At 35.5% G+C, this 26355-nt stretch overlaps 1 protein-coding gene across 1 annotated transcript; it reads right to left on the bottom strand.

Annotated features, from left to right (window-relative positions):
• Positions 1-11915: 11915 nt before the first annotated feature.
• LOC122609012 lies at positions 11916-14944 on the bottom strand. The gene is made up of 5 exons (XM_043782073.1): positions 14871-14944; positions 13168-14414; positions 12858-13119; positions 12428-12807; positions 11916-12280 (listed from the first exon to the last, which is right to left on the bottom strand). Exons 1-5 carry the CDS (start codon positions 14942-14944, stop codon positions 11916-11918), a joined length of 2328 nt encoding a protein of 775 aa, XP_043638008.1.
• Between the last annotated feature and the right edge of the window lie 11411 nt (positions 14945-26355).

Here is a 26355-nt window from a genome sequence, read left to right as displayed (position 1 = left end):
CGAAATGGGAAGAGATACATTTTGGTTATCGTTGATGATTATTCAAGATACACTTGGGTCAAGTTTCTTGCCTCAAAAGATGAAACAACTCAAACTTTGATCGATTTCATCACTTCAACTCAAGTGAATCTTCAACTTCCAGTCCGATACATTACTGAATTCAAAAATGCAGTGTTTGATGAATTTTGTAAATCCAAAGGCATTACTCACCAATTCTCTGCGGTTCGTACCCCAAAACAAAATGGTGTCGTTGAAAGGAGAAATCGAATGCTTGTGGAAGCTGCAAGAACCATGCTTGCTTATTCTAAGTTACCTTCCAATATGTGGGCTGAAGTTGTTGACACTGCTTGTCACACTCAGAATCGGTCCATTGTTAATCAGCGTTTTGAGAAGACTCCTTATGAGGTTGTTAACAAACGGAAACTCAACATCAACTATTTTCATATCTTTGGGTGTGTTTGTTATACTCTGAATGATCGGGAGAATCTTGGAAAGTTCGAGAAGAAAGGTGATGAAGGTTACTTTGTTGGTTATTCCAAGACATCAATTGCCTATCGAATCTACAATCGCCAAACAAATACGATTCAAGAAACAATGAATGTTTGGTTTGATGAGATGTTGGGCATGATTTTCGAGCAAGAAAGTTTGCTACCAACAAATAATGGTCCAAGTAATTCAAGTACTTCATCAAGGACTTCTACTTTAGCATCCAAATTCAAGAAGTTTCCAGCTCCAACGAGTGATGAGTTAGACATTCTTTTTGAAGAATTCTACAATTCAAAACCGATTCATGATGAGGAACCTCAAGTCATCATTGAACCAATTCCGAACAATGATCCAGTTCCTGACAACCTTCATGAATCATCATCAAGTTCTGCTGAGCAAGTTGCTACTTCTTCAAGTAGTAGTTCTTCATCCTCTTCTAATGATTCTTCTTCTCAATCCTCTCCTGATAATTCTTCTCCAGTGAATGTTCAAGAACAACCTACCCAATTTACCCAATTTACCCAGACTACCAATCCGATAAACACTCCAAATGTATATGTGCCTCTTGATTTCGATCATCCATCTTACGAGGAAGCTGTTCTACCAAGCTATGATTCCATCTCTCAGCAAAACTCTGGTTTTAATGATGATGACGTTGATGTCAATCAACAAGATCCTCTTCCTCATGATCGCAAATGGTCACGTATGCGAAAAGATCATCCTACAGATCAAATTATTGGAGATCCATAAGCCAGAGTAACTACTCGTACTTCAGTGAATGAGTGTCTGGTTGCACTTTCTCTTAGCAACATTGAACCCAAAACTGTTTCTGAAGCTCTTCGAGATCCAGAATGGGTTAAAGCTATGCAAGAGGAACTCGCTCAGTTTGAAAGACTGAAAGTATGGAGATTAGTTCCAAAACCAAGGAAAAATGAACCTATTGGCACAAAGTGGACTTTCAAGAACAAGAAGGATGAGAATGGAGTGGTAGTAAGGAACAAAGCAAGATTAGTTGCAAAGGGTTATTGCCAACAACCTGGTGTTGATTTCGACGAAACTTTTGCTCCAGTTGCAAGAATGGAAGCCATTCGGATCTTCTTAGCTTATGCTGCATTCAGAAACTTCACTGTGTTTCAAATGGATGTGAAGACAGCTTTCTTGAATGGTGATCTCAAAGAAGAAGTTTACGTTGAACAACCAGAAGGTTTTGTTGATCCTAAAAGACCGAACCATGTCTACAGGTTAGACAAGGCTCTCTACGGTCTTAAGCAAGCACCCCGAGCATGGTATGATTCCTTATCTACTTTCTTAATTCGAGGTGGCTTTACCAAAGGTATTATTGATCCTACCCTGTTTATTCGCAAACAAGGTAAACATGTGCTTCTTGTGCAAATATATGTTGATGACATTATTTTTGGGTCAACCAGTCAAACGTTTTGTCGAAACTTTTCATCTCTAATGGTAAATCATTTTGAAATGAGCATGATTGGGGAAATGAACTACTTTTTGGGTCTTCAAATCAAACAATTACCAAATGGTATTTTTATATCACAAGGTAAATATATTTTTGACAAGTTGAAAAAGTTTGATATGACTACTTGTTCTTCAATTTCAACCCCAATGGCTGCTCGAACAAATATTAATGCTGATAAAATGGGAAACCATTTGACCAAAAGAGATATAGAAGTATGATTGGTTCATTGTTGTATCTTACAGCATCTCGCCCAGATATAATGTTTGCAACATGTATGTGTGCTAGGTATCAAGCTGCTCCAACTGATTTACATTTTCAAGCTGTGAAATGAATATTTCATTATCTGAAGGGTACACCCAATTTAGGTCTCTGGTATCCAAGGGATACTGGATTCAATTTAACTGCCTATTCAGATGCAGATCATGCAGGTTGTAAGCTTGATCGCAAGAGCACTTCTGGTACTTTACAACTTTTGGGTGATAAAATTGTGAGTTGGTCTTCCAAGAAAGAAAATTGTGTGTCACTATCAACAGCTGAAGCTGAATATGTGGCTGCGGCTAGTTGTTGTGCTCAAGTGTTATGGATGAAGACTCAATTTACTGATTATGGTCTGAAATATGATCATATTCCCATCTATTATGACTCTCAAAGTGCCATTGCTATTGTAGTCAACTCAGTAAACCACTCTCGATCAAAGCATATTGATGTGAGATATCATTTTCTCAAAGATCATATTGAGAAAGGTGACATCGAGCTCTACTTTGTGGGAACTGACTATCAGCTTGCAGATTTGTTCACTAAACCACTGGATGAGAAAAGGTTTAACTTTCTTATCTCTAAGCTTGGCATGTTAAATCTTGAACCTTAACTTATTTTGTTCTTGATACATTCTTGAAAAACAAAATACAAAATTTGAAAAGACAAAAATCAAATACAAAAATATAAAATTTTGAAAAATAACAAAAAGATTTTCTTAATCTTTTTTCTTGATGGCTTGCATATATTCTGTATGCAACCCGTTCTTCATTGAGCTATTTATTTTAAAATGAAGTTGGTATAAAATATGTTGTTATACATATAAATTGATATAAGATAACGCGGAATTGAATGCCTTTGTGTACTTCCAAGTGGTCTTATATGAATATGTATGTGTAATGGCAATTTTTCATTTGCTTAAAATTGCAAACAATTCTCTTCAAGAGTCTTGATTTTGTTGCAAACAACTTCAAAATTTTCAAATGATTTTGTTGCTTAAAAAACTCTCAATTGTTGATATGAGAAGCAAATGATTGAACGCCTTTGTGTACTCCCGAGTTGTCTCATCTTGAACAATTGATTGAGTCAAATCATTATGTTTTTTTTTGAGAAATACATTTTTGCTCCACCTTTCTATGAAAACATTTTGATATATCTTTGCATAGATTAAGGGGGAGTTTGTGATTTCAAACCTCTGTCAAACTTCAAATGTGTTTTTAAATCATTTTTTTCCACATTTGATGATTTTCAAAAGATTTTCTCCAAAGGAAGTTCGGTGTTTAGTTTGCACATGAGCAACTAGGTTTTCTCAAAATTTACTCTATGAACTTCATCATCGCCGATGAGTTCTAACCCTGGAGTATTCACTTCTTTCATTAGATAGTGAGGGTATTTTGAGTGATGATGATTTCGTGCAACTAGGATGGAGGGAGTAAAGTTGAAAAGTGAGAGGTTATGGTGATATGTTGTGAGAAAAGGGTTAAAAGAAATGATACTCTTCCCTAAAACTCTCAAATCGCCGGGTACAACACATTTCTATCGGATGTCATTTGTTGATATCTTGATAAAGACTTCATGAACCCAGTGAAGCGATGCACATCTTTACCTAACCACTCAAGTGTTTCTTAACAAATGCTTGTTTTATTTCTCACGGAGATTTTTTTCACATCTCTATTGACTTTCCATTTGGAAGATGTTGATATTGAAAAAGGGAGACACTCTGCTCCGGTCCCCGACTTCATTTAATCATGTTGTGTCTAGAGCTATCTTGCTTGATCATTAATTTGATCCTTATTCATTTTTCTTAAGACACATTTGAGTCATATCTTTGTGATATTATTGCATATCTATGTGATATAGCCGGAACATTTGTAGTGATATCTTAATTGATATTCCACAATGATCAAATGGAAATCCTACCAATGCTAACATATTTTTCAACATTGAACGTAGGTCTCATAATTACATTAATGTGATTATTGAGTGAACGAGAAGTCTATCAGTGACCTCAGATGTTTCCTAACAAGTCTTTAAGGATAATAGATTGTGGTTATCGAACGCCTTAGGTGACACTGACCATGATTTCTATTCTTTGAAGCAATCTCATAGTTGAAAAGCTACAAGACCGAACTATGTTAGAAAATTGCTTTGTGCATAATTCAATGATACATAGGAAATCCGAAAAATGTCATACATTTCTTTCGGTCATTTCATTAATCCTTTTGATTTTTGAACATGTTAACGGATCATCCTTATCCTGTTTTTCCATTTCTCATCTCATAAACTCAAAAACCGCCAATATCATACTATAACAATTGTATCAACAACTTCAAACCTTACATTTTAGTTACCCGTAGGATTCTTTGGGCTAGGACTATTGAATTGGGTTGATGTGTTGTTGTTTGATACTTCTTCATGCAAATCTAGTTTTAACTTATGATATTTCTTTTCGTATTCGATCAATCAATGTTTGCATAATGACATTGGTTCCCAACTTTGTCATTGTGAGGGGGAGAAAAAGATTATGATTGATTGAGAAAGAAAACCTTTGAGCTTGATTTGTGCAAACATTGAGTTAGTAAGAAGGTTGTAGTGAATGTATGGAGGTTACAGATAAAAGATAAGAGAGAATATTTTGTGTATGGGCTTGATGGGAAAATTTGCAATTAATAGACATTCAGTCAATTGAGCACAGATTTTCAGATTTGAGTTGTTCAGTTTCAGAATTGAGTTCTTGACTTGGAATAAGGATAATTACAAAGATAATGATATAATGTTCAAAGATGCTCCAAAATGCTTACACTCATGAATTGAGGAGGAGCATGATTAATTCAAGTTTTGTTCAAAAGTTTACTCTCCAAAGTGTTTAAGTCAACATGACAAAGATCAAAGCTACAAAAGTTGAAAGATTGATTGGAAGATTCAAGGAAAAAGTAAAACTTCGAAAGAGTCTTCATCAACACATTTCATTCAAGATCTTCAAAGTCATATAATAATACTTGATCAAGAAGCTTCCATGCATATTTCAAGGGGGAGAGTTTAAGTTTTTGATACTTCATTCCAAGGAAACAAATTTTCATTCAAGAATCGAAGATTGAAGAACCAAAGCCAAATTTATACCTTCTGCACTTCAAAAGACAACTCTGATTCACGGTTCAACAATTTTCAAAGATTCTAGACTCATTCATTTTATTCTCTGTTCAAAAAGAACATTGAGAATTTCATCATGTTTTAACTACAAGAAGTCCAAAACCAAGATTGATTCAAGTTCTCCAGAGACAATGAGAAAGCTTTGAAGACTTGTTTCATCACACCAATTGTCTTCACCATCGGGCTCATCAACTTAATTCCTACAAGACAAAATAACATGTACTTCATTCATTACAATATATCACTAAGGGGGAGAATGTTAGAAATCCAAAAATAGTGATAAATTGTAATTTAAGTTAGTGGATGTTATTGTTGTTAAGACATGGTGAAATGATTTCTAAGGTTGAGGGACTAGGAGTGTCAATTAGCTTAATTGTAGATTTAGACTATAAATACCCTCAACTCATTAGAAATCATAAGTCTTTAATCCATTTTTACATACAACTTATTCAGATCGTCTCTCTCTCTCTCTCTTTCTAGAAAATCAGACACACTAAACACACCAAGAACATACACACTTGAACCGCCATTGTTGAGATCGAATCAATAGCAGAAATCATGTTATTACAGTTTTTAATACAACTTCCGTGCCACCTATTTCTCTTTGACCTATTTCTCCCCAACAAATTGGAGATCGGCACTTCCTACCATACAACATTTGATACAGTGGCATTTGAATACTAGAATGATAGCTATTGTTGTAGGAGAATTCTATTAAAGAAAAGTGAAGATCCCAAGTGCCACCAAAGTCAATTATACATGCCCGTAGCATGTCTTCAAGCGTTTATATGGTTCTCTCACTTGACCATCCGATTGAGGGTGGTAGGTAGTGCTAAGCTTGAGCTTGGTGCCCATATCTTCATGAAATTCCCGCCAAAAGTGAGAAGTGAAACGAGTGTCTCTATCCGAAACAATGGAAATGGGAACTCCATGTCTAGCTACAACCTCTTTTACGTAAATTTTTGCCAACACCTCGGATGATGATGCCTCATGAATGGGAAGAAACAAGGGACTCTTGGTTAATCTATCAACTATTACCTAAATTGTATCAAATTGGTTTCTAGGCGTCTTGGGCAATTTAGTGATGAAATCCATGGTGATCTCTTCCCACTTCCACTTGGGTATCTCCAATGGTTGCAACATACCATAAGGCTTTTGATGCTCCGCTTTCACTTGAGCACATGTCAAACACTTTTCAACATACTTTACCACATCACGCTTCATCCCGGGCCACCAATATTCTACCTTTAAGTCATGGTACATCTTTGTAGCGCCAGGGTGAATGGAGTACTTGGATTTGTGAGCCTCATCAAGTAGAACTTGCTTCAACTCACAAGAGAATGGAATCCAAATCCTCCCAAAACGTAGGGTAAGGCCACGAGAATCCTTAGTAAAATATTGAATTTGACCTTGAATTCTTTCTCTTTTAGGATCCCGTTGTAAGGCCCTTTCTTGAGCTCCTTTAATTTGATCAAGGAAATCGTTGGTGATCAAAACCCATAGAGAAGAAACAACTACGGCATGATGAGAACTCTTCCGACTCAAGGCATCCGCCACAACATTAGCCTTTCTGGGGTGGTACAAGATCTCACAATCATAATCTTTCAAAAGATCTAACCATCTTCTTTGGCGATTATTGAGATCTCATTGTTCAAAGAAATATTTGAGGCTTTTATAATCGGAATATATGGTAAACTTGACTCCATAGAGATAATGGCGCCAAATTTTCAAAGCAAAGACCACCGCCGCTAACTCCAAATCATGAGTAGGATACCGTTTCTCATGCTCTTTCAATTGCCTAAGCATAGGCAATGACTTTTCCCCGTTGCATAAGAACACAACCAAGGCCATTAGATGATGCATCACAATACACCACCATATCTTCAAGACCATCGGGTAAAACAAGAACCGGTGCTTGACTTTGTGACAACCCTCATTTTCCGACTAAGACAACGTACTTATATTTATCTAGGTATCTATCCCTAGAGGTTTGTTAGGGAAATTGACCTTCTAGACATTTAGGCATATTGACAATTGCCCTCTAGTACGGTGAAATGCCTTAGAAATGCCATAAACAATAACTAGAATCATTCAAGATAATCTCAAGCAATAAACTAGTTTTAAATGAACTTCATAAAATACCTTTGAACAAAAATTTTTATTGTTAACCAATTAAGTTATATAAACAATAATGTAAGACTCATAAGTTGAGATAACAATCCAAATTTCCTATAAATTGTCCAACAAATTAAACACCAAACCAAATTTAAGTAAATATGGCCATGAAAATAAAAATTTCCATCTCGAAAATATTTGTAAGTTATATGTATATAAAGTGCTTAAATAATGAGTAAGTATATATATATGCTTAAAAATAAATACAAGTTTACAACTAATAGCTTATGTAACCAACTAAAAATACAAGAATATATCCATACATACATATATACATGACATATACATACACTTATATATTTTTTAACCAAAACAACTAATTACCTACATTTAACTAACATAACACTTACAAAATAAATACCCACTTAACCTATACTTACACTATAATATATATACACTATTTTTATACAAAAAAAAAATAAGAAAATCCCTTCAAAACCCCCTTGATGGCCGGCCCTCCCCACTCCCCATACAACACCTCCAATCAAAATTCATCCTCCCTTATACTCCCCATACAATTAACACTCCAACACTTATTCTTCCAACACACACACAAACACATTCTTACACTCAAACAACTACTTTCTCTCCTCTCTTTCTCTCTTCATTTTTGGCAGCCCTCAAGGAAGATAAAGGAAGAAAAATCCATCTAAACATATATTAATAATAAGGGTTATAGGCTAGATTAACAAAGGATTAATTCAAGCATAGTTTAAGGGTTATATTAAGGTTGAAACAAGGGTTGTTGGAGGCATTAAGGGTCATGAAAATCTGCATATTCTCATCATCAAAAAGTGTTCTTCAAGGGTATAATCTTCCCTCCTTTCACTAGATTAAATCTTGCTTATGTTTATGCTTAAAGGTTTTATCAAAAACTCATGTTTTCTTTATGAATCTTCAAGTTTTCTTTTGAATATACACTTGATGAGGGCAAGTTGATAGATCTTTTCTTTCATGATATTGCATGTCAAGATCTAGAGAAAAGATTCAAGGATTCAACAAGTTTAAGACCCAAAAGTGTTGTTATAGATTAAATAACGTTTAAAGTGATTTTTCCTTTGAAATATGGTCATATTTTTATATATCTTGATGAATATATTTTTGGAGTTTTTCATAAAAATATGTTTTTAAGTTGTTGAATTGAAGTTGGATAAAGATTTGTTGTTAAAATGATGAGATGATTACATGCATGCTTGGATTTGCACTAGTTTAAGTTGTTTTGATTTGAGATTTGAGATGGGTCTTTAATTGATGATTTCATATATATATTTTGATGATTAAATACATGTTAATAATCTGGGATTTATGAAGTTAGTACAAGAAATAAGGATTTTATAAGAATTCAAGACCAAACAATTCATAAAAGTCACTAACCGAAATCACAAGAACACAAATATAAATTCATCACCTTCATCACATGATTTGTCCATAAAATATGAAATAAAATCTGGAGAAAACACTAATGAAAGATGAATAGATGAATTAGGATGAACAAAATGTATTGGGTTTGCCAAAATAAGTATTGGGTAAAGCCATAAAGTAAAGGCATGCATTGGGCAAACAAAGTAAGCTGACATAATCCATCTTCTGTCTTTGAACGGGAAAACTGGGCATGTGAGGGCATTTTCAATAAAGACTATCAAAATAAAAGTTGTAGACAAATGAGTTAAGATTAACCTCCAACTGGAATTACTCAAAAATACTGAACCAAACGAAAGATATGATTTTTCTACTGAAACTGGTCAAAACTGTAATTTTGTATGAATATTTTATAAACTTTAACAATTTTTATCTCCTAATCCATAAAGTTCCAGGAAGTCATACTTGTTGGAAAGTAATTTCAATGTGTTGTGAACTTAAAATAAAATCATGGGATTTTTCTAACAATCAGAACATCAAGAACTTTTATAAAACTTTTGATGTCGCAAGCAGTGCCCATTCGGGACAGTTCGTGTTTGGATAATTTTTACGAACACCAAAAATCATCTAAAAAAACTCACCAAAAATTCACAAAAATACTAGATACATATAAGTCACTGTGTAAAAATCATGAAGGTCCAAATAATTCGTCTTGAACCCAAAATAGTAGCTAACATTTCTTAAAAATAAAGTATAAAACAGAAAATTTGTAAGTAATCTTATAAATGGCATAATGGGCTATGTAATGAACTAAGAACCATAATGGGCTAACCCGGCCCAAATAATGAACCCATAAGGAACACAAATCAGTAGGCCCACTTGGCCCAATAAGCCTTATAGCCCAATAACCACTATAACCCATTATGCACCTAACCCAAATAAGGTAAAGCCCAATAACTAATGTAAGCCCAAAACATTTAAAAGCCCATGACACCTAAGGCCCAATTAATAATGGCCCATAACACTTAAACGAATTTCATGAGATAAGTGTAATCAAAATAAAACAAAGATAATTAAGTGAGATTGACATAAATAATTATGTTAACCAAGCTATATATTGATATCACAAATGTTAATTCACGCTAAAATCGATTACACAACAAATGATGAACAAGGATAACATAACTTAATACGATATTTCTACATGATGACCTAAGATGCCAAGTGAAACCACAAATGAAGCCAAGTTACCAAAAATCTAACAACTTATAACTACGCATGTAATTAAAGTAACATTTTACACCATCAATCGCTACAACCAAAACAATGCGAATGTTGGCAATATACTTGGATTCCACAATTGATAGCAATATAATGAAAGTGGCATTTCTAAGTGATAGCTTAAGATAGGAACTTACATGTATTAGTCCTATCGTAGGGATAGTCTTGGCTTTCAAATGTGATTGAGAAACGTGACGGATGTATGATGGAGCGATTGATGGGAAGTACCCATTTTGGATAAGTGAATATAATATGCGGCATATCAAGGTAAGTCATAGCCCCCTTTCAAACTCTTTTATGTGTTTTACTTTCGGGGTGAAAAACATGATAAATGAAACTACTTTCTATATATGCAATGTTTCTTGAAAGAGAGTTGTTATATGAAATGATTCTTGATATATGAGTATGAAATAAAATTGTTTCGTATGTTCATGAAAATAAAGGATTTATGTGTTGAGCTTGAGTTCTGTCAAACCGCGGCGTTCGGTACACTACTATTTACTCCGAAAGTGGAGGCCTGTAGTTAGTTGCGCAATTAGGTTTCGTCCGCCCAACCAAAGCGTACCGTTGGAAGGTTGGTTGCCTTCGTGACAACCTCCACTTCTAGTCTGGCCCCCGGGTGTTCTAACTACCTTAAGATAATCGGGCGTCTCCATGGCACGACCCATTATCATCATTGTTATTATTATTACGGCACTTGATTGACAGCTTGTGCTATGAATTGAATTATTGGATTGTAATCGGACTTGAATAAAATGGTAGTAGTAGTGGCTCAAGCATTTACTCATCTAAGATAATGGAATTAAACCCTTGTGGTCATATGACAAGGATTTATTTACATGGGTTATAATGAGTTGAACAAATGATTATCAAAGGATGAATTGGAAATATTCATGGAAATTGGTGATATTGAAATGATTTTGGTAACCGAATGATTTTGGTATGATATACGATTAATCGATTTATATACTTTTTCTCTCATGATGATTTGACAAATGAGAACCTGAAATTTTACTATAGATTCTCCAAGTCTTGATATGACATTATGGTATTTGGAAACTTGATAACATGATATGAAAATTTTGTCGATCATATGGTTTGGATATTTCGAAATGTAATAGTAATCAGTTTTTCTAAGTATTAAAACGGTGATGTACCAAGATTTATATAAAAACCTATGCACTCACCAACTACGTTTTCGTAGTTGACACTTTTTCTTCATGCTTTTCAGGAAATAAGCTTAAGCATTGAGGATTTATATGCTTCATGATTATTTGCGTTGCCCTTTGGAGTCAAAGATCAAACCTTGTGATAGGCAATGGAATCCGCCTTGATCATTGTAGTATACTAATTCATGTGCTTGTTATTTCTTTCGCGAACTTAATATTCAAGTACGGTGGACGCATTTGTACTTGGAAATTGGTTCACATGCTTGTACATTTGTAAATTCTTTTATCAAATAAAACTATGATGAATGTTATTTATAATCCTTTGTTTTGAATACTCGACTTTCTGTACATCTCATTGTTCCGCCTTAGTTGGGGTGTTACAGACTTAACCTTTCTCGAAGTTGTTGGAAGGCCATCTCTTGTTCACTCGTCCATTCAAACTTGATGTTCTTTTGAGTTAACTTGGTCAATGGGGAAGCTATTTTAGAAAAGTCTTGGGTGAAACGACGGTAATAGCCCGCTAGCCCAAGAAAACTTCTAATTTCCGACGGATTCTTAGGTTGCTCTCACTTCATCACCGCACTAATCTTAGCCGGATCCACCATGATTCCTTCACTATTAACAACATGACCAAGAAATTGCACTTCTCTTAACCAAAATTCACATTTGGAGAATTTGGCATAGAGTTTCTCCTTACGTAGAGTTTCCAACACCTCCCTCAAATGAACTTCATGATCGGATGAACTTTTGGAATAAATGAGAATATCGTCAATGAAGACGATCACGGACTTATCGAGCATAGGACGACAAACACGGTTCATGAGGTCCATGAAAGCCGCGGGAGCATTTGTGAGTCCAAAAGGCATAACAACAAACTCAAAATGACCATAACGAGTCCGAAAGGCGGTTTTAGGAATATCTTCTTCACGTACTTTGAGTTAATGGTAACCCGAACGAAGATCAATTTTAGAAAAATACGAAGCTCCTTGAAGTTGATCAAATAAATCATCAATTCTCGGCAAAGGATATTTGTTCTTTACGGTGACCTTGTTGAGTTCACGATAATCAATGCACATACGCATGTTTCCATCCTTCTTCTTGACAAATAGTACCGGCGCACCCCAAGGAGAGTTGCTAGGTCGAATGAAACCCTTATCAAGCAATTCTTCAAGTTGTTTCATCATTTCTTGCATTTCTGTTGGAGCCAAACGGTAAGGAGCTTTAGCGATGGGGTTAGCCCCCGGAGTTAAATCAATGGAGAATTCAACTTGCCGTTCGGGAGGAATGCCCGGCAAGTCTTCGGGAAAAACATCGACGAAATCTTTAATAATGGGAATGTCTTCGATAGAAGGAGGTTTATTCTCAACATCAATGATGTGAGCAAGATAAGAGTGACATCCATGGGATATGTAACGTTTGGCACGAGCAAAAGTGCACACGGGTATAGAACGTTCTTTCCTATCACCATAAACCACCAAGTCTTCGCCCTTAGAGGTCTTCAAATATACAGCTTCTCGTCACATGCGATTTTAGCGTTACAAGAGCTCAACCAATCCATACCCAAGATTATGTCAAACTCTCCCATTGGAAAAGGAATTAGATTAACTTGGAAGAGTTCCAAAGAGATTTTGATTTCACACCCTTTATACGCATCCTTCACTAATTCCATCCTACCATTACCAACCTCAACTTGCAAAGTATTTTCTAAACATGACTTAGACACGGGAATAATATGAATTACTCTAGTTGCAACGAATGATCTATTCGCCCCTGAATAAAAGAGAATTCGCATAGGCACATTATATACAAGGAATGTACCTGTAACTACATCATCCGTGTTTCTTGCTTGCTCCACCGTGAGTTGGAAAGATCTTCCACGCGGGTTTCCATGAGCTTGAGTATTTCTCCTCTCCGCCTCTTTCCTCCTTTCTTCAAGTCTTTCTTCTTCGGTCAACTTAGGGCATGAACTTCTCATATGACCCTCTTCAAAGCATTTGAAACAAATAACGGGCTTGTGAGGTTTGGACCTACATTCCCGGCTAGTATGCCCCGGCTTCCCACATGTATAACACCCTTTCTCCGCCGCTCTACATACCCCCGAATGATTCTTCTTGCATTGGCGGCAAAATGGAACTCTTTTATTAAAGTGATTACCGGAATTCCCTTCTTGTCTAGGTTTCTTGTTTGGAGAACTTACGTCTTCATGCTTCCTTTTTAAATCACTATCATCCACTCTCGCCATTTCAATTTCGTGATCTCTAGCCACATCCACCAACATGGAAAAAGACTCCATTTGACGAAAACTAATCTTCTCCCGCAAACTCTTCTTCAACTTCAAGTAAAATTGCTCCTTGAGCAATTGATCATTCTCGAGAAATTCCGGAAAAAATTGAGCCTTGTCCAAGAATTGAGCCCGGAATTCATTTACGCTCATACTACCTTGACAATCATTGAGGAATTCACTCCTCATCTTAGTTACCTCGGCTTCCGACCGGAACTCCTTGAAAAACATTTCTTTGAATTCGGGCCATTCAACATCATCTAGTGCCCCCGTCTTAATAGCTAACAAACCATCCCACCATCTCTTTCCACTATTTCTTAACACACCAACCAAAAAGATCACCTTCAAGTGTGAGGGGCATTGACTAGTGCGGAATGCCCCCTCCATTTCCGATATCCACCGGGTACAAACGATTGGATCACGACCACCGTGATACTCTGGTGGGTGGCATACTTCAAAATCTCGGAAAGTGAATTTCTTTTTATAAATCTTTTCCCCCGTCACCTCAACCTCCTTTTCATCTTCAATTTTCTTGCCTTTATCCTTGGCATCCCTCTTTTCAAACTCCCGTTGCACATTGATCGCAACTTCTTCTTTGATCATTTGAGCAATGTGATCATTCACTGCTTCTTCTAATGTAGCATTCAACCGTTTGAGTAAAATAGAAGTGTACTTTTCCAAAGCTCTCCCAATTTGATCCAATATATCCATACTATCCTCATTAAATACGAGCTCTTCTTCTTCATTATGCTCGGTCCCTTCATGACGAGGTTGCTCTTCTATACTATAATAAGAATAAACGAACTGATTTAAACACACAACCTATTTCTCCTTACGAGTTATAGTCAAAACCTATAACTTTACTCAAAACCGTTCCAAGGTTTGATGCTGTTAGTTTATAAATCCGTTAGTATTCCTGTTAGAAATTCAAAATAGTGCTTAGTTGTATTTCCTTATCTTTGTTATTTTGTATATGTAATATAAGGTTGAGGGGGAGCTTTTGTGTTTACTTAGAGTATAAATACCCCTCAAGCCTTAACCTTTTGTAACCTTTAGACACATTTTGCTAATAATATTCCCCAAGCTTTCCACACACACAGGTCGTCTCTCTCAATACACACACTAACACACACACTTCCACCATTGTTATACACCTTATTTCCGCACCCGAACACGAGCGATTTCTGCTAAATTACATGTGGTATCAGAGCAAAACAACAATCTGTTGATGATCCAGAACAGATTCAATACAGATTCATTGAATTTTTGTTCAAATTCTTCTTCGTCGTGTTCAAAGAAAACATTTGCCGCCATTTATGTTCTTCAACAATTTACCTTCAATTTCTGTTCAATTTTCAAGTTTTTGTTCACAAATACATTCCAAATCATATTTCAAAACATCCTGTTAAGTTTCAGAATCAAATTCAAAGTTTTGATTAAAAATCAAAATTTCAAAAAATTTGATCAAAATTTGATTTTTACAATTAAGTTGATTTGAGATATGGAATTGTTTTTAGGGTTGTGCGCGATCATTTTCTGAGCATTTTGATGTTTGGAACAAATCCTAATTCTCAAAACTGAGTGAGAATTGACCAATTTTGTATCAAAAACCGACTGTTTTGTCTGTTCTGTTTGTATGTGCAGGTATACCAAAACGATCTCTGTTGAAGGAACTAAAACGATCTCTTTTAGATCGTTCTAGTTTTTGGCTATTTTGAAGTTAAACGATCTAATTTAGATTGTTCTAGCTTGTCTAATTCTGTGTGAATTGTGTGGTGTGTGGATCGTGATTCTTAAGTTGTTGTGATTGGGAATCACACACTTCCTTAGGTAACTGATCTCCTTGAGATTGGTTTTGCTCAAAAACTTCCAAATCATTGTGTTACTCTGCCCAAATTTTCAAAGTTTTCATACTTAGAAATTTTTCACCCAAAATTGTTAAAACGATCTAAAATTAGATCGTTCTAACTTTTCTTTACAAATTCCTCAAAACGATCTCTTTTAGAACATTTCATTTTGTTTTCTTTCTTCTTTCTTCTTCATCACTTAGAAAATTTTTTTTCCAGATTCTAAAACGATCTAATTTAGATCGTTCTAGTTTCATTTTTTAAATACTTAGAAATTTTTTTCAAAAATCTAAAACGATCTAAATTTCTAGTTTCATTTTCTAATTCAAGTTTTTTTAATTGTAATTCAATCATTTCAAATGACAACAATCAACATCAATTCAGACATTTCATCAAGAGAGGTACAAGTTTTACTCAAACTGACTACTTGTCTCTTCAAACAACTGCTGATACTTTGACAATGCAAAATCTTACTTTGAAAACAAATTTGTATATAGCTAAACAAGAGTTTGATAAACTTAACGAAGATTTTTCTCAACTCTCAATAGCTCATGATGCTCTCAAAGTTAACTATGACTCTTTGAAAGAAATGCATTTGTCAAGTAACAGTTCTCAAGTTGTTTCACCCAATGCACATTTAACCAATAAATGTCAAGACCTTGAAAAGACTGTCCATTCACTCAAGCAAACCATTGAGACGTTACAGCTTGAGAAAACCAATGAATGGATAAGAGCAAATGCAAGACAAGCAGATGTTGAGTTTCTCACAAACAAAATGAAAGATATGAGACCAAATTGTGAAAAACATGAAAGACAGATTTCTGACTTAAACAGTTCTTGTTTTCTCAAAGGAGTTGAGATTGAAACTCTTCAAAAACATGTTGAGGATTTGAAAGCAAACATTTTGTTCTACCAAGAGAAAATCCACAAAATAGAACAAAATCCTTTTTTGGATTTCACTGCTTATTACAATAAATCAAAGATTGATAAATCAGAACTTCTTTTTGGTTCAGGTTGTGAGAATCCAGCACATTTAGAGAAAATTCAAAAAGAAGATCTTGGTGCTTTGTATGATAAAAAATTTCTTCGCCTTGGCATGATTCAAGAATTCATCAGACCATCTGAGGATGATTTTGAGTCAGATGATGTTGAAAGACCAAAACCAACTCAAATAAACATTGATTATGTTGCTCTTAATGATACTTACAAGAAAACTCATAACAGATCAATTTATGAGTTAGAAGAAATAAACAACATTTCAGTGAAACAAAATGAGTCTCAACAAGTGTCTTCACAATCAATTTCTCACAGAGCTTATATTCCAACTACCATATTGGAAAAAGAAATTGAAAACCTAAAACAAAAAGTTGAGTCTCAACAAAAGGTCATTGAACATCTGAAAACTCAAGATTATTCCCCAAAAGTAAGTGAGACCACCCTTACCCATATGATGATTAATAATAATTCTGATGATTGCTCCACTCCATCCAATGGGAGTGAGAATTCTACAAAAGTGCTGCAGGATGAAAGCTTCTCTTCTCAAGAAATTCAAGATATGTCCAAAACAATGTTATCTTCATTTTTCAAGATTGAAGAGAAAATTCAAGCTTTGAAGACTAAGCGTCTTGCTTCTGTCAAAAAGGTACTTTCTTTTGAAACCCCTGTGATCACACATAATGACAAAAGTAAAGTGATTTTAGAGCATAAAATTGAGATTCCTGAAAATCTTAAGGCTAAAGCAAAAGCATTGATTGAAAAGATGACTACAAAAACTGGTTCTCAACCAAAAATTGAAAAAGGAGTTAAACAACTTTCTTTCAAAAAGCCTAAAGTTGAATCAAAGAAGGAATCTAAATCTAAGATTGCTCCAACTTTATTTTACTCACTCAAAAGTCAGCTTGCACCAACTGTCAAAGGTAAGAACACCATTAAGGTTCATGTTTCATCTGTTTCTAGAACCTCTGCTCTTAAAACTATCTCTAAAAATAGTAAAATATCCAAGATGTCAAAAACTAATCAAGTTTTCCTCACAAAAGAAACATCTAAGGGTATAACTATTTATAGGGATCAGTATGGTTGGTTCACTGTCAAAACTCCAAAGAAACAGAATCCCAAATCTTCAAACAATACCATGACCAATTTTTCTAACCCAAAAGTACCCATTCAACAGTGGGTACCAAAAACAACTTAATTTTTTTTTGTAGGTAATAAAGGTCTGTGTTACGTAATTCCACTTTGGAAGATATTCAACACATGATCCTGGAATGAGTTTCTGATCAAAGAAACCATTTCAAATAAGTGCTCATTACCAATACGCTAAATTGCCTCTGCATGTTTTGTAAAAATCCTCCATCTCTCTAATTTTATTCATTATCTGTCAAACATTGATGCTATGCTTACGTGCAATATGTTTAATATCATGCAATGTTTGAGGGGGAGCGAAAGGATAATTCATAAAGCAAGGGGGAGTTTGTGTATTTGCACTATTTGATTAGAAACTCATTGTTATTTTAGAATATAAAAATAGAAAATTTAAAACTCATAAAAATATTTTTGTTTGTTTTGTTTTGTTTTGTTTTGTTTTGTTTGTTTATTATTGTTTTAGAATTCTGTTATATGAAAAAGCCTAAAAAAACAAAAAAAAAAAGAAAAAGAAAAAAGTCAAGCCCAATACCAATCAAGTCCATACCCGACCCAGATAACCAAACCCGATCCAGTCAGCCTGACCCGACCCATTTTTGTTTTCTTTCTCTTTAAGGAGGGAAAAATCATTTTTTTTCTTTCTTATCTATTCACACTTACTTCCGTAAACTTACTAACACTCTCACAAAAAATCTTCATAAAAACTTTTTGTTACTGATCATCAAAAGAAGTTAAGGGGTTTGTTCCAAATCGTTCTGTGATCATTTCTTTCCATAACATCATCAAATTTCAATCACATCCACAGGTACTATCTCGGATTGAATGTAGATTTCATTTTTTCAATTTTTCTTGAATTTCTCATTTCTGTTAGTACTTCTGTGTTGACTGTGTGAATTAGAAGCATGTTTAGGATATGTGTAAATGATTATTACATGTTTAAATGCTTTGTTTGATGATTTTGAATATTCAAAAACCCTTCCCCCCTGTTCTTGAAAAAACATGATCAGAGAGTGTGTTTAAAAGGTATGATGTGTTTCAATTTAGATAAGTTGTGTAATGATAATGTTAGTTTGGCTAGGGATGAATGAAATGCCATGCTCAAATTGCAGTTTGATCCATTGAATGTGAATTTAGATGTATGTTTGGCTAACTGAAAAGTGTTTGGCAAAAATATTTTATTTTAGAGTTGTTTGATTCTAAAACGATCTAAATTTAGATCGTTTTGATTTCTAAACGACTTAGAAGTAAAATAAGTTTACCATTCACCTTTTCTGTTCATTTCATGTTATTTTCTTGTTAAACCCTTGAGACTGAGACCAAAACGATCTAATTTGGATCGTTCTTGGGTCTGAACGCTGTGTGGTTTGATAATGAGTTTGGAAATTCGATTGATGGGTAAATGAATTCTTATGAATTCGGTTCGCTCAAATCTGATATTTTTAAGTGTAAGGAGAAATCATGAATTTGATTTCACTTTATATTTTTTAAGTGTTAGAAAATCTTTAAAAGAAAAGTGAAGTTTTTCTCAAAATTTTTCCAAAACGATCTAAATTAGATCGTTTCATTTTTCTTCACTTCAAAAGTTTTTTAACAAAACCTAAAACGATCTCTTTTAGGTCGTTTTACCTTTTCTTTCCCATACTTAACATTTTTTTCTCTCTCACATGAGAAACTTAAAACGATCTCTAGATCGTTTTACTTCCTTTTTTCCATACTTAAACTTTTTCTCAAATAAAGGTTTAACACGATCTCTTTTAGATCGTTTCATCTTCAGTTTTCCATACTTCATTATTTTTTCTTTAAATCTTTCAAAACGATCTAAATTTAGATCGTCTCATTTCCTTTTAACTGAGTTTTACTCAGAACGATCTAAATTTAGATCATTCTGATTTTTATACTTAGAAAATTTTTTTCCTTTCAAAATTTTTATTTTACTTTTATTCTTGTGTGGTGTGACAAACTGTTTTGTATGATCATATAATTATCATATATTTTGGAATACGAGGAATCGAACGCCTTTGTGTACTTCCTTATTATTCTCAGATATATCATACTTATATGATTATATCTTATTTTCAAAGTTATATACATATCAAAGTATATAAGAGTACAAAGAATTGATCGCCTTTGTGAACTTCTTTGTAAACTTATATATGGAAAATATATATTTAACTATTCTGTGTTTATTTTCTCATAACAAATGATTTATAAAGGATACACTGAGTTGATCGCCTTTGTGAACCTCCTTGTATCTTATATAAATTGTTTGTGTGAACCTTGTTATTTGCTATTCAAATATTATTTTTCTGTGTGTGTTAAAAGTTTTATGTCTTAAAAACAGAAAATTATAAAAATAATGGATCATCAAGAAGAGGTTAGACATGATGAAGAGATTGCCATTAATGAATCAGTTGAAGAAATTCTTACAGCCGGAAATTCCATCAATATGAGAAATAATAGATATCTGAATGATCCTTTCAATGCTCCCGACTTTCCAATCAATTCAGCAATCTTCCACAATCATCCTCTTACTTATGCTCTCACAGTAGATGTTGATCTTGCTGAATCATATTTATTTGACATGTGGAGATCTATTATCTTTGTACAACCACATGATCCATCTTCATCAAGGACTAAAGCCAAAGTTAAATCTCCAGAACTTCGTAGACAAGGCCATTTTCAATTTGAACTTCGTTCTGGAGAGACCACATATGACTTCGAATTCAATTTAGATGATTTCAGAAGATATTTAAGGCTACCAGAAGCAAACTCAAATGGGAGAAATGATTATGATGTATTTGAGTCAAATGATGTGATGTTTGCTGCCTTGATATCACTTGGTTATGATGGTCCTTTGACAAAAACAACTGATTTCAAGCTGAAGAAGTTACCAAGAATTTGGTACTATGTGTTTTCTGTTCTCAGCAACTGTTTTCATCCATATACAAGAGGAATGGATAATTTGACCCAGACAATGTTGTACATATTTTATGGGTTTGTGTTCAATCAGCACTACGACATTGCTCAACTTCTTTGGGATCAGCTGATAGTTTCAGTAAATGGAAAAATATCTGCTCCCAAGAAGTATATTCCTTTCATAAGATTTCTCTCAGTAATTGTCCGCAGTATAATCAGGAACAAGAAGCATATTCCAAGACTTCTTGAAACAGGGAAAGTTGTTACTCATCCATTCAAGTTTGTTAGACTCTGGTATCCCTAACTACTCTTATCTGATTCCATCATTTTTACTTGATATGGTTCCCGATACTGATGATGCCAAGAAGGCATATCTGGACTGGATTAGAACAACTCTGGGACCGGAAAGCCTCCCGGTTCCTACCCAAGTTGTGCATAGGTTGCCAAGTGAGGGGTCTAAGAGGAAAAGAAAAGAGAGTAAGGGTGAATCCAGTTCAGGTAGGCCAAAGAGTAAGAAACAAAGAGGTGAAATGTTTGTGATAAAGTTGAGTAAGAAAGTGCATCAACAAAAGAAGAAGAAAGGAAGTTCTTTAAAGAAAAAGCAATTGAAAAGAAAAACACCAGCTGAACCTTCTTCTCCTACATCTTCTGAGAATACTATCTCTGAGTCTGGGACTCCAAGACCTATCCGATCACCACCTCCTAAAACTTCAAATATCAGAAGATCACCATCACCAAGAACACCATCACCACAAAGACATTCTTCACCAATTCAAACAACTCCACTACTAGAAATTCTAACACCAGAACCCCCAGCAATGCCTCAATCACAATCTTTACCATCTCATATTCCTTCATCAACAATTTCTACAACTGTTTTCCTATCTCCTCCACCGACATACTTTCAAGGCCGCAGGAAGTCCATTCCTGTTAATATCAAAAAGAAAACATTCAAAAGATCTCGCTTTGAGTATGATCGTTTTTCCCGAGCTGAACTAGAAGATGTGGCTGATTCTGATATTGATTCATCCCGGAGGAACAAGGTGAAAATGAGGGAGGAGTCGAAAATGTTAGAGAGGATGAGAGGTCCGGGCTAGGTATAAGGCATAAAGAAAACGTTGGCCTTCCATTAGTCCAAACCACATATACTCGCCGGGTTCGACCTAGGATAGAAGACAAGAGCTCCCAACTCTTGCACGGTCAAACCTCCACTAGCCATTCGGAAGTCTCTCTACAGACTGACGTCTCATTTCTGCATGGGCAAAATCCACGTAATCCATCGCAGTCTCCTTCAGAGACTGTGGATGTTGAAGATAAAGAGACATCTGCCCCTCTCTTGACTTTCGTTTCTGCACGTTTGTCTAGTACCCCTAGGACACTTACACCGATTATTGTACCATTTGCACATCTCGGTGATGCTGCCGGAACAAACATAGAGAGCTCGGCTTTAGTGCCCTCTCAAGGATTGTTTGGAAGTCCTTCCATTGCTAACATTATGCCAGCTTTGAACGAAGGCACCCGTGTAGCTGAATTGGCTCAACGACAGTTTGAACTCTCTCGAGCTCGAGCAGTTGCTGCGGCTATTCGTGCTTTGGGTTTAACGGTTGATCTAAGTGACACCGGTGTTATGTTTGTCCACTTTCCAAAGGATTCTGGTTGTGAAGCCGAATCATCAACTGTTGTTCAAACTCTTGAACCAACAGGAAATCCTGTGACAGTCATGATGTCGTCAGGTCACTCAGTAGAACCACTTGGAACTACTGATGTGCCAGCTTCTGTTACCCCTGATACTCCAATTTCTGAATCTCCAGTTGTTGTAACACTATCTCCGATTGTTCGTAATCTTGTGACTCATTTGGTTGAAGGGATTGAACAAGAACAAGAAAGTGTATTACGTGCTTCAAGATATACTATTACTGGTAAACTTCCCATGGCTCAAACCAGTTCTTCACCACGTAGATTACTTACTGGTGGTACACTTAGAATTGGTTCATCTGTTGTTACGCCAATCTCAACACCTACTACACCTCATATTTCAACTGTTACAACTGTTATTCCTTTGTCGTCTCAACCAATCATATCAACACCACCGAATATTCAATCATCTCCAATTTCATCACCAACACCCCCAGAAATTCCAACTTCATCAACTCAACAATCGTTTCCTGATCCTGATTCTCCTGATTATTCTTCAAGTTCTTCATCTTCATCGGAATCTGATCTTAGTGATACTTATTTGAATGACTATACTGCTAATAGGCTTCATGAAAGTGGTATATCCACTGATACTCTCATTATGGCAGTACTTTGTCGATTAAGATCTGAAGAGCCTAATCTGAATCCACCAAAGAAAGCTATCTGTCATTTAATTCTTTCATATCTACATTTCTTGGATACTGATACTACTCACAAGGCTGAAACTGAAGCTCTTCGAAAGAGATTAACTGAGCTTGAACAACAATGTCGACCGGCCACTATCTTAAGGAGTTGGGATGATCAAAATCCGGATGATCAACCCGAGGGGGAGAAAATTCAAGATAGTGGAGAAGGTCATAATACAACACAAGAAGCAAGTGTTCAAGATACAAAAGAAGGAAATCAAGACCAAAGTCAAAGTGTGGATATTCCTTCATCATCTCAAGCTCATCAAGTTCATAATTCTGATTCAGATGATCTGCCTCCGCTTGTTAAATACATCTCTCACTATTACTCAACTACATCAAGTTCTGATCAATCAAGTGATCCTGATCCGTTTCAACCAGGGAATAGGACTGATGATGATAGTGATTCTAATTCGGATGATTCTAATGATGCTCCACCAAGACCAGCTATGTCTCAAGAACAATTTGAGAAAGATATCTTTGAAGAGATTATCTATGATCTGAGAGATACAAATAATCTTGACACTCCAAGAGAGCTTAGCATGGGTATTAGACATCCAAGAATCACTCGAGACAAAATCTGGCAAATCAATAAAGGGTATTTTTATGAGAATTATGCACAAATATTAGATTTGAATGTCAGACCTGAAGAGTTAGTATGCAGGGCAAGATACATTGAAGAAAGAGCCTTCCCGATTTACTGCTCATCTGAGGAAAGACTCAACATGACCTTGAATAGGTTGACAGCATTCTTTCTTTTCAGACATCAAAATCAAAGGGATGCATACTTAGAAATGATGAATGCTGAAAGCACAGTAAGAAGTGAAGAGTGGTATAATCAGTTCCAGAGTCCAATTACAAGTGTGTTGACATTGATTGCTCCTATCAAGTATCAGAACCAAAGACTTGTCCGATTTAGAGTTCAAAGAGATGATGGTCACATTAATGTTGTTCATGAAGAATCTTTCCAATACTTGCCAATCTCTGACATCCTCTTTCTCTACAACCATTATGCTCATTTGATTACAAAGACTCTTTCAAGTATCAGAACCAAAGACTTGTCCGATTTAGAGTTCAAAGAGATGATGGTCACATTAATGTTGTTCATGAAGAATCTTTCCAATACTTGCCAATCTCTGACATCCTCTTTCTCTACAACCATTATGCTCATTTGATTACAAAGACTCCAGATCAACTCCTTGCTTATGAAGCTTTGAAGAGTCACATTCAGGCTTTAATCAGATATTATGAGTTTAATGATTTCCAGATTGGTCTAGAAAGGAGAACAAGAAGAATCAATCTCACGAGACCAAATCAAAGAGCAGGAGGTTATGAGTTTAATTTTTATCAGATTGGAGATCCAATAGAAGAATTGGATGGATTTGTTTTCATTAACAGCTTCAGAGGAAAAATCTTTGTCCGTGCATCTGATTTTCCCAAGTATTCAGATGGCACTTTGAAATATTGCTTATTCTTCCTCAGAGCCATACATGATAATCTTGATCCTAGTGAAAATGAAAACATCCAGATTCAAAGAGAAAGACACATAAGAAGGATTCAAGAAACAATTGATATGCGTCAAAGAGTTAGAGATCTTATTGCTGCCAGAACTATTAGACCAAGAGAAGGAATTATTCATACTGAGACAGGTTCATGGGTTCTTTGGAATCCAAGTCATGAACGAGGTCCTCATAATATTCCTCCAGTTAACTTTCAAGATAATATCAGATTTCCCGATGAACGTCTAGAAGGTGCTAACTGGCATTTCATTCCTAAGAGGTATTGGAATGACTCTTGGAATAGTTACAAGAAAAGAGCTTTTTGGAATTCTATGAAAGATAAGCCATCTACATCAAAAGCAGCTCAAGATTACAAGAAAAGAAAGAACAAGAAAAGACGAGCTGAGAAAAGAAGGAGGAGGAACAGGAGGAAGTGATAAAAGACAACCAAGAACTAAGGGGGAGAATGTTAAAAATTTAAAATAGTGCTTAGTTGTATTTCCTTATCTTTGTTATTTTGTATATGTAATATAAGGTTGAGGGGGAGCTTTTGTATTTACTTAGAGTATAAATACCCCTCAAGCCTTAACCTTTTGTAACCTTTAGACACATTTTGCTAATAATATTCCCCAAGCTTTCCACACACACAGGTCGTCTCTCTCAATACACACACTAACACACACACTTCCACCATTGTTATACACCTTATTTCCGCACCCGAACACGAGTGATTTCTGCTAAATTACAATTCCAACCACAATAAGGCCGGCTTCTTATTGTGCTTCAAATACTAGCAAATTGATAAACTAGCATCATCAAACACATCTTTCGGTCCCATATAAACTTTTGGATACCTAAGGTCGAGTCTCAACTAAGGTTTAAGTCTAGGCACTCTCTACGCGGGGAATACCTAAATCCCTTAAACCTTGGCTCTGATACCAACTTGAAAGGACCCATCTCAATTAAACCGAAAACACAAGAATTTTTTTTTTTTTTTTTTTATACCCCACTACGCCGCAGTGGGTCGAGGACTCCCCACTGCGCCGCAGTGGAAATCCTTGGCCAGAAAATTAACATGCCCCACTGCGCCACAGTGGGTTTGACACTCCCACTGCGCAGCAGTGGGAGGAACCAAAATTGTTTCCGTGGGAATCCACTGCGCCGCAGTGGGCAAAGTTACCCCCACTACGCCGTAGTGGGCCACTGATCTGCAACCCTAATACCAAATTTAACATTTGAACCAACATAAAACATTCAAATTGCAAAACGAACATCTTAAAACACTCTCCAGAGATTTGATACAACTTCATGCACACATTATGACAAACATACAACATTAACTTGTTTTAAAATCCATGAACACCATCAAACGGGTCATTTACCCATTTGACGCTATTTTGCCCAAAATACAACTTCACAATTTACCCAAAATTTGACTCTTGATCAACTATACAATTTTAACACAAGCATGACCAACAAAACAAATTGTACCACGAGCCATGGGGAGAGGGATTTCTAAGCCTCTAACCAAAAGATCGTCATTCTTCCACGAATGACCTAAATACCTTAAATCTTGCAAACTTCACGTCTATCACTTCAAGCTCTAAATCAACACTAGTTCCTTCTTCTGGAACTACCTATAAAAAGGTAAACAACTAAAATATAAGCAAAGGCTTAGTGAATATACTTGCATACATTTACGAATACGAAGGAAGGCAATTGCAAAGACTTTCACATGTAACCTATGACACCGTCATGTCACATTTACATGCTCACTTTGCACACTATCAATACATATATGGATCCATATAAGCTAAACAACATAATCATGATATCTATCGGGGTTTTTAGGCCACCGGAGGTTATTAGGCCTCAATCGATTAACTATCGGGGTTCTTATGCCCCGGAGGTTCTTAGGCCTCGAAAACTATGCCCCACAT

Source organism: Erigeron canadensis, chromosome 7 (genome assembly GCF_010389155.1).
Source record: "Erigeron canadensis isolate Cc75 chromosome 7, C_canadensis_v1, whole genome shotgun sequence".
Lineage (NCBI taxonomy): Eukaryota > Viridiplantae > Streptophyta > Magnoliopsida > Asterales > Asteraceae > Erigeron > Erigeron canadensis.
The sequence above is the reverse complement of the archived record's forward strand: the minus strand, read 5'-3'. Positions and strand labels throughout refer to the sequence as shown.